The sequence below is a fragment of the Sceloporus occidentalis genome, unplaced genomic scaffold (assembly GCF_023333645.1).
Source record: "Sceloporus occidentalis isolate IW3139 unplaced genomic scaffold, rSceOcc1.0.p SCAF_12, whole genome shotgun sequence".
NCBI lineage: Eukaryota > Metazoa > Chordata > Lepidosauria > Squamata > Phrynosomatidae > Sceloporus > Sceloporus occidentalis.
In genome coordinates, this window is record NW_028316992.1 from 13,499,806 (window position 1) to 13,510,106 (window position 10,301).

General features: G+C 41.8%; 1 protein-coding gene across 1 annotated transcript in view; it reads right to left on the reverse strand.

Moving 5' to 3' along the window:
* Nucleotides 1-9,074, reverse strand: part of WDFY2 (WD repeat and FYVE domain containing 2) — a 55,282-nt gene extending 46,208 nt beyond the window's left edge. The window contains exon 1 of the mRNA XM_089478078.1: nt 8,904-9,074. Within this exon, the coding sequence (XP_089334204.1) occupies nt 8,904-9,031 (128 nt within the window). The 5' untranslated portion in view covers nt 9,032-9,074. The remainder of the gene's footprint in view (nt 1-8,903) is intronic.
* Between the last annotated feature and the right edge of the window lie 1,227 nt (nt 9,075-10,301).

Genomic DNA, 10,301 nt, shown 5'->3' on the forward strand with positions numbered 1-10,301 from the left:
GATAGAGTTACATTCCCCATGAAATTCAGGTTTGCAACTTGGTTGTACTCTTGAAAGAAGCCCTGAGTAATGTAGATGCTCAGGTTTTACAAATGACCAGTTCAAACCAGAGTGCTAGCTATACCCATTCATCGAGATGTCTAATCTGGACAAAATGGCACATGCCTTAGTTATATCTCATCTGGATTACTGTAACACACTCCACGTGGATCTGCCTTTAGCACTGGAAGAAAGGCAGAATCTGAAATAGATAAATAAATATATTGCAGGTTTGGGACCATTCATTATGGCAGCAGCAAATTATAAGCTTGAAAAGATCACACCTGGATGTCAGGTCAAAACTGCTCTGTTGTTTTCCGCACCAATGGAAGACGTACAGCTTACTCACAGAAGTAATACAGATGCTTAACTGTGCCCAGTGAATTTCTGAGCAGCAACAGTCCGAAAAACCCACAAAAAACTATAGCAACAGTCAATTTGCTCAAATTATTAATGATCTAGTAGCCACAGCACTGGACTACCATAACTTGAATTCTCAGAGCTCTACAATGTATATATCAGAGTTCACCGAACTGGCGGAGCTAAAGTGGGAACCACTGGCACACACCACATTACGTATGCAAGAGGGCAAATCTCCACATTGCTCTGCAGTGAGTAAGCCAACTGTAACATGTGAACCAGCTCTTAGGGAACAGAAAAAGAAGACACTCCCTTTCAAGCGCCTTGAAAGGAGATGAACCGAGGTTTAAGCATTGCCACAGTGATTCAGCAAGATGGTTCATTTCTATCCAGTGTGATCAGTTCCATGTCCTATCTTCCACTGTGCATAAGCAATGTAACTAAAAGCAACTCCTCATCCCACTCCAGAAATGAAATTCAGCAAATAAAAAGAAGGAAGCCAGCTTATTGTCTAGGGTCCCACACTACAGAATTATAGTGATACTATTCCACTTTAACTGGCATAATTCAATCCTATTCAATCCTAGGACTGGTAGTCTGATGAGGCGCAAAAGCACTCTGGCTGAGAATTTTTACAGCCCCCCCCCCCCCCCCCCGAATAGCCAATCCCAGGATAGGGCAGAATCATTGCATTTAAAGTGGAACAATAGCGCTATAATTCTGTCATGTGAATGAATCCCAGGAAAATAACCCAAAGGGTGCTCTCTTCTTTGTATCGTTCCAATTTTAGTATACAGTATGTGCTCAACATATATTGTGCTTGGCTATTTGTCTATACAGACAGTTAACGCACATCCAACCGCTCTAAGGCAAACAAAATCTGATCTTTATTATGGAACTTAATGGTGAACCAAGTAATAAGATGATGGCTGGATGAAGTAAAAGAGAGATGAGAAGACAAGGCTCTTCAGACAGCTGGAAAAGAGCTAAAACTGAGGAGAACAAAAGGTGGGGATATCTGTTCGTGGCGACTGATCAGACAGCGATTCAAGGAGATATACATGATGAGTTGATACGAGATCTATTTTACAACACACTTACATATAACCACAGCTTAGGTCAATAGACCACAACAGAAATGTCCTGTCAGGATACAGCAAAGGGTGACTAGCAGTTGCAGTACACTTTAAGTTTCTTTCCCCTTCAGCTCAGGATGAATTCCTTGTGGAAAGTACTAATAACTTTAAAAAATAAAAAATAAAGCTATGTTAAATAGCATCATGAAAATTACTTAGCAAACTTCCTTTGGCTTGGTGGCCTAAATCCAAGTTTACAGTAGACCCTTGTTATACGCTGGGGTTTGGTTCCAAGATCCTCCGTGGATAACAAAATTCATGGATGTTCAAGTCCCATTAAATATAATGGCAGAGCAGAATGGTGTCCCTTATAAAAAATGGAAAATCAAGGTTTGATATTTGAAATTTATAGTTTTTTGGAACATTTTCAAACCGTGGAGGCTTGAATCCGTGTATAAAAAATCCGTGTATAAGAAGGGTCGACTGTATAAGCCAATACAAAGAACAGGTTCGGACTGTAGTTCATGGCTGGTTAGGAAACCATGGCTTGTTATCTGAGGTGGGTTTGTTCATCACAGCAAGTCAGATTTCAATAAACCATATCATGGCTCATCATGATGTGCAGAAAAAAAAGGGGGGTGGGGGGGGTGAGGAGGACCTAACATTTACAGAAGGGCGAAGCCTTTCAGTTATCAAAATGCAATCAAAGAAAATACTGTATGTACAAAATGTATGAAAAAAACCCACTGCATTGTAATAAAGTGCTCTAATAAAAATGCATGACCATGCTGAAAGACACATAGTGGAAATATGCACACAGAAATAGTATCATAAGCAATGTAATATATAAAAGTTCTTGTAAATGAAGAGGCCCACATTCAACATGTATTCACCCACAATTTGTGGTCACTAAAATATAAACAGATAAAATACATTCTCTGTGCCATTGGGCTTTTCATATCAAGCTTGTACTTTTTCTTCCTGTCAAGGATGTAATCTAGTGGAGCTTTGTTATACACAGTGGCCTTGCTGCTTTGAGATTTCTTCAACAGCTGATATTTATTTTCAGACTGAAGTAAACTGTGAAACAATAACATAAGCCTGGGGTGACGATCTTTAAGAATATCACGCCGTTTGTCATATATACTGTCTCAGCATTTAATTTCCTCTTATATCTTTCTATTGTCAGACTGCTTCTGGATGCATATTTCAAAGGATTAGACTGTTGTATTTTCAATAGACTGCTTAGACTGACACCACTGGTTATGGCTTGTTTATCCTTTTGTCATATCAGTTTGTGCGTGGATAAATACTCTTTGGTTTTCAGCCTGTTTGTTTATAAGGATGTCTTCATGTTATTTCTGCACAGAAACCGCTTCATGTCTTTCTATCATAGTCACTGTTTTAATGTGCAAATATAGTCTTGGAAGAAAAACTATCACACTGAACACATAAAAGACCTCACATCTTCAAGCAAGCAAGAGAGCTCCAACAGTGTCTCATTTGCACAGGTTCAATCTTGCATTCCCAGGATCAACAGACATGTTGTAATTAGTCTACCAAGAAACTGTTTCCCAGATGATACTTCCAAATAATATGATTCTTGCCTGGTTATCAACCAAATTCTTGGTTATTCAACACACATACATCTAGTTATGAACCCAAATCAGGCTTCTTGGGTGTACAAGTAGGAGACATTATGATATGGCACCTTGTTGTACTTAACCATCTGAGAATAAAGGAGCAGGAGATTTGGACATATATTTGGTACTCATGCAGAGATAAAGTACAGTGCAAAGTTCCAAGGGAAAGGATCAACAGTTAACATTCAGAAAGGATATGGGCACACACACTACATGCCTGCATTAACTACCAATACCAAGAATGCAAAGAGATCCTGTCGCACCTTTGAAATCAAAAAGACATCATAGCATATGCATCTGTAGACTTGATCTACTTCCCCAGAAGCAAGGAGTCAACTAGTGCCCAGGAAGGATCTTCAGACTGTATGAATCACCATAGAAATGCAAAACTTGTTGGCATGGTGGTGAAGTGACAAGTTGAGTTTTAACTATTTGTCAAGGAACAAAGGCAGGATGAAAGATGTTCCCTAAGGCCAGGGAACTTGGTGGATGGCTATATGACAGGTGGAGGAAGTTTTGGAATGTGGTCTGGGCAGGCTTCGAACCCAAAGGAGATATGATAAACGGGCCAACAGCATCCTCATGACCAGTGTTATAATATGTGCAGTGTGACAGGAAGCCACAGTCTCTGTTCAATCCACTGTTGATGGATTGGAGGTTGTGGGCAGATACCAGGAATATACAGCTTTTCTTATAATAATTAAGCATTAGAGAGTATTGAACGAAAATGAACATGGTTGTCATAAATAATTCAGCTATACATCTGCAATATTTACTGAAAGCTACCAGAACTTTGCTCTGAAATACAGTGCTCTTAGACCCATCAAATACTAGCCTGTGTGACACTTTTTACTACTTACATCACATGCACCACAGCTAAACTAACTGATTAAAGAGATTAGTTTCTGACTGTTGCAAATACAAGCCAGGGTAATTGGTTAAAATAAGAAGGCCAACCGCCAGCAAGAAACATCTGTTTACTCCCTTCCCAAAAGAGGAATTACAGTGCATTTTAATGCTTTACCTTGTACACTATTTGGGAAGGTAATTAACGGACGCATTTGGGAAAGTAATTAAGTGTTTACCTTTCCCACTGAGAAGACTTCAATATTCCCAACAAGAGTGCCAATACCTCCGGAAAAAGGTTCAGCAAATGCCAGTTACTGATCTGTGGGCTTCCCAGTTATTAGCTATAACTCAACATCAACAACACAGATAGTAACAACTGTACATGATATGCCTCTAAATGGGTACGCAACCATATTGTACCAGACTGGTTCCTAACCTTGGTCCTCAGGTGCTGGACTCTAACTTCCATCACTCTCAACCAGCACAGCTAATACGGAGGAAATCTTGGATTTGTCACCAAACATTTGTGATCCCAATATTGGTAACCTATTGCACAGTGGATAGAGATGCCTCTGCCATGTATCAACATCCCAAACGCTGAATGAACAATTTTATCAGACCATTTTCAACAGAATTTGTGTGAGGGAAAGAAATGTCATTCTGATTGAAACTAAAACTTCACATAAGAAAGGAGCATATTTGTAGGGCAGGCTGAAGACTAAAGAAAATTCAAAAGGGAAAGGCAGACCCCAAGGCAAGGTAATAAATGGGTATGTGCACTGGATTAAGGCAATGGATTAAGAAAGAAGAACTTGCAGAAGTGCTGGGGAAGGGGCTCAAGAGTGTTGTAGAGAGAGGGACCTAAAGGAAGAAAGGTTTAATTTAAAAAGAGACCATAAAGATAGCCAGAACAGCTTACAATCCACATTGTTCCATGCGCTACATGGCATTTCAAACAGCTGAATCCAAGTTTCTCCTTCGTTCACAAATAAAATGTTATCCTGTCAGCAAATTAAAAAGCAAAGCTTTGCGGAAATCATTAATTTGGCATGAAGTCGAAGGAGGAAGGATAACATGCAACTGGGCAAAATTTCAAATAGGACCCAGGGATAAAAGGAACTGGGCATTATTAACAGGTTACATAAGCGAATTTTGGAGATTCTAGGCCAGGAAACAAAGGAGAACACAGAGGTGATGGTCTAACTAACATTAAACGTAAGCACATGACAGTAAAATTTGACACAGGGGTCTTATTTTTAAAATGGGCACATCTCAGGGAGAGAACTGAGTGCAGACATGGCAGGTAACTAAAGGGACTAATAGTTCCCTCATGCTCCTTTCTTGCCAATCTCCTTTCTCCCAAGCTACTTTCCCCTTTCCTCATGGGGTGGCAAACTTGTTTCCCCACTTACTTTCACACACTGCAATAGAAAAAGCAGGGAAAGGACATGGAGAAAGAGCAGTGAGAATGTGAGACTAAGGCCTGTTACAGACTGCCAAAATAAAGCTGCTTTGGGTCTCTTCGGAGGTATGCTGTTTAAATGATGCATGCATCCTAAGAGTCCGGAAGCTGCACCAAAGCTGCACTCCAGTGCGTAGGAATGGAGTGTGGCTTTGGCGCGATCTCCGGACTCTTAGGACCCATGCATCATTTAAATAGGATACCTCCAAAGAGACCCGAAGCAGCTTTATTTTGGCAGTCTGTAACAGGCCCAAGCATCCCTTGTCAAATCTGCCTTTTCATCTTAAAATATCCACCTGCAATGTTTAACCAGCTCTTAAGCTGCTGCCCAGCTTTAGAGTGTGGTGTAGTAGTTTGAGCGTTGGACTAGAACTCTGGAGACCAGGATTCAAATCCCTGCTCATCCGTGGAAACCCACCGGGTGAGCTTGGGTGAATCACACTCTCTCTGCCTCAGGGGAAGGCAAAGGCAAACCTCCTCTGAACAAATCTTGCCAAGAAAACCCTGGGATAGGTTCACCTTACGGCCGCCAAGAGTTAGAAACAACATGAAGGCACACAGCAACAACAACAAAGGAAAGGGTGCGGAAAATCAGGCTAACAAAGACAAGGTGAAAGTGGTGCTGAAACACTGTATTTATTCAATGGTATTTATATACTCTACTGTATATACTTGACTATAAGCCAAGCTCTTGTATAAGTCAAGGGCAAGTTTTGGGGACAAAGTTATGGACTTTGCTATGACTCATGGATAAGTCGAGGGTAAAACTTAGGGCCTATAGCAAAGGATCTAGAGGATGCAGCAAAGCAAAACAATGTCAAAGAATTTACATAATTCCAGCAGACACAACTCTTTGTGCTTACTCTTATGACTGGATGGATGAGAGAGTAGAGGGGGTTGGTGCTTCTATGACAGATTATACTCTTGTTTTTCAGCAGGGGATGGTTCCTTCTTTTAAATAAGAGTTAAGATACAGTACTTGCATTGACCCATGGATAAGTCGACTCAGTTTTTTTTCCAGTCAATTTTTTAACCTAAATTTCTAGACTTATACATGAATGTATACAGTAAGTGTCACAGATTGATTGGAACCAGCCGGGCGTTTCTTTAGCTGCAGCGTGGAGCAAGACCACTGTGGTTAGCTCCAGAGATCAAAATAATGAGTACTTAAAAGCAAGTGTCAATTCTCTACTTGGCTTGATTTTGCACTGCAAAGAAAACACACCAAACTTTGAGCTTTTCCAAGCTTTCAGGCTGGACAATGTTGGGAGAGTTTGGCCACTCCGGAGACCTGGCAAAAGTCCTCCATGAGGAAGAGGTTCTCCACGCCCCACCCCTTAATCAATATGGTTTCAAATGAACTGGGTGGCTGCAAAAGGGGGCTGGAGGGATGCAGTTCCACCCTTCCTGACTCATTCAGATGATAATATATAAATACATTTGAATATATGAAAAGTGCTTTTCTTTCGAATCATGACAGCAGTCCAAAAGCAGGAAGGGAGCAAAGGGGGATGAACCCTCTGAGAAAAGCATGCCCCTCTGCAACCCCCTCCAAAGCCACCTCTGGTTGCAGCAGCCCTTTTAATGCTCCATAGCCCCCTTCCCAGCAGGACTCCGGGTGCTTCGTTGTTGTTGTTGTTGTTGTTGTTGTTGTTGTTGTTGTTGTGTCTTCAGGTCTTTCCTACATATGGACTCTCTCAGCCTCAGAGGAAGGCAATAGCAGACCTCTGAACTTATCTTGCCAAGAAAACCCCATGACAGGCTTGCCTTAGGATTTCCATAAATTAGAAATGACTTGAAGGCACACAACAACAACAACAAGACTCTGCCAAAGAGTGCTCCTGCCTCACCAAGATACACTTCCCAGAAATTTATATATTTATTTGTGGGTTTAAAAATGGACATGGAAGACTGACTGTATTTAGGCTCCTGCAATTGGAATACTTCATAATTTTAATCATGGTCTGGGGCTGGAGAGAGCTTCAGTACAACATATTTCAGCAACCAAGGGTGTATCCACACTGCAGAAATAAAGCCAGGCGACACCACTTTAACTGCTATGGCTCCATCCTACAGAATCCTAGGATAGTTTGGTGAGGCACCAGAGCTCCCTGACAGACCAGGCAGAATACCTCACCAAAACTACAAATCCCAGGATGGCAGTTAAAGTGGTGTCAAACTGCATTATTCCTACAGTGCAGATGCACCTGGTCCAACTCCATTCTTTCCCACTGTCCATACAGAGAGAGACCAGGTCTGGCAGACCAAGGCTGAAGCCCAGCCTGCTCTGGGTTGCCTTGGTGGAAAAACACACTCCCCCCCTTCTCTACCTTGCTACAGGGTGACCAGAAGTCCTCCTTTTCCAGGACATGTCCTACATTTCCACCTCCTGTCCAGGAGGAATACCAAGATGCACTCCATTTTGAGCACGAACTTACATTTCTATGAGTGCTTAGAGATTTTACGTGGTAAATGTCCTCCATTTGGGGGTGCCTTGTCCTCCTTGGCAATGAGGACATCTGGTCACCCTGCCTACCCTCCTACAGAGTTGCCAAGCGTCCTCCTTTCCCCCCAGGAACTGTTCTCCATTTCATTCAGCCTTCTGTCCAGAAGGACTTCCACAATGTCCTCCATTTTGAGCATGACTGAGAAGCATGGATTTACCCTTCCTCTGAGGGTTGATATCTTTCTATTTGGTAAGGTCCTCCATTTCCCTTAAATATCCTCCATTCTGAGCCTGACTCAAGAAGCATAGATTTACCTTTCTAGGAGTGTTTTGGGTTTTGATGTGGCAACAGTCCTCCATTTCTCTACCCTGGAATGTCCTCCATTTAGTAGTGGTTGGTCTTCCTTGGCCGGTGAGGACACACCTGGTCACCTTCAGGGTGACCAGACACATCCTCCTTTCCCAGGACCTGTCCTCCATTTCACCCTGCTGTCCAGGAGGGATTCTTTAATGTCCTCCATTTTGAGCCTGATTGAAAAGCATAGATTTACCTTTCTAGGAGTCTTGACACATTTCCATTTGGCCATGTCCTCCATTTCTCCCAAAACGTCCTCCATCCTGAGCCTGACTCAGAAGCATGGATTACCTTTTTAGGGGTGTTACTACTTTTTCATTTGGCCATGTCCTCCATTTCTCCCAAAACGTCCTCCATCCTGAGCCTGACTGGGAAGCATGGATTTACCTTTCTAGGAGTGTTCCATGGGGGTGAGTGTCCTTTATTTTCCTCCTGAAGCGTCCTCCATTTTGGGGTGCCTGGTCCTCCTTGGCAGTGAGGACACACCTGAGTTTATCCTGCCTCCCTCCCTCCCTCCTTACCCAAACTGTGGTCCCTTTAAGAGAGCTTTTGGACTTCAACTCCCAGAAGCCTCAGCCATTCTGGCCAACAGCCTGGGATTCTGGGAGCTGGAGTCCCAAAGCCCTCCAAGAGCCCAGTCTGGGGACCCTGCCTGCCTGAGTGCCCTGCTCACCTGTCCTCTGAGATGCTGATGAGCCCCTCTTCCTTGGGGACGATGGCTGCCATGGTGAGGGCCTCCTGGGAGCCCTCCACTTGCCCCAGGAGCAAGGGGCGCCGGGTGAGGGACTCCGCAGCCATCATCACAGATACCTCCCACTGGAGCCTCTGCAGCAGCGACACTGGCCTCTCCAGTCCCGCGCATGCGCACTGAGAGCAGCCAGGAAGCCACTAAGAGGAGAGAAATGGCCTCAGTGGCTTCCCCTCCCAACACTTCCGGATCCCCACTGCAGCCCTTAGTGACATAGACTAGGCTCTAGTAGAACACACTCCAGAAATAACCCAGTTTCAGACCGCTTTAACTGCCCTGGATCAGTGCTATAATAGGGAAATATATATATATTTATTTTTAATTCAACCCCATAGTGTCAATTGCATAAAATATTAGAAAAAGGAAAATCACAACAAAATAAACCCAAATCCAACATAAAATGCAATCACAAAATAAACATTTTTATCCAGGCCCATAGTGTCAATTACACAAACTGTGAGCAAAACACACACGCACACACACAACAAAAACCAAATCCAACATAAAATACAATCACAAAATAAACATTATTTTTATTCAGACCCATAGTGTCGATTACAAAAAATATTAGGAAACACACACAACAACAAAAACAAACAAATACTGTACAACATAAAATACAGTCACAAAATAAACATTATTTTATCCAGACCCATAGTGTCAATTACATAAAATATTAGGAAACACACACAACAAAAACAAACCAACATAAAATACAGTCACAAAATAAACATTATTTTTATTCAGACCCATAGTGTCAATTACATAAAATATTAGGAAACACACACAACAAAAACAAACCAACATAAAATACAATCACAAAATAAACATTATTTTTATTCAGACCCATAGTGTCAATTACATAAAGTATTAGGAAAAGGAAGGGGGGAAAACAGACAACAAAAAACAAATCCAACATAAAATACATTTATAAAATAAACATTACATATGTGACTTACAACCAAATGAAAATCTTTTAATTCAAACTATGGTCCAAAACACAGAAATAATCCAGTTTGAGACTGCTTTAACTGCCCTGGCTCAGTGCTGTAATAGGGAAATATTGTTATTTTTATTCAACCTTGTAGTGTCAGTTTTGGGGCGAAGCGATAAGTGAGATTAACAAAATAATAGGTAAGGATGTTCATTCGAGCAAAAAGAACTGTATAACATTAAATTTGAAGGGCGTGAATAATAATGAAGAAGAAGCAGTTAAATATATATTAAAAGCAACACAAGCTGGGATAGTATCGGGGTGGAAAGAAAGTAAAAACTGCAACGTGAACAAAGCAGATAAATATTTGGCAGAGAACTTGATGTTTG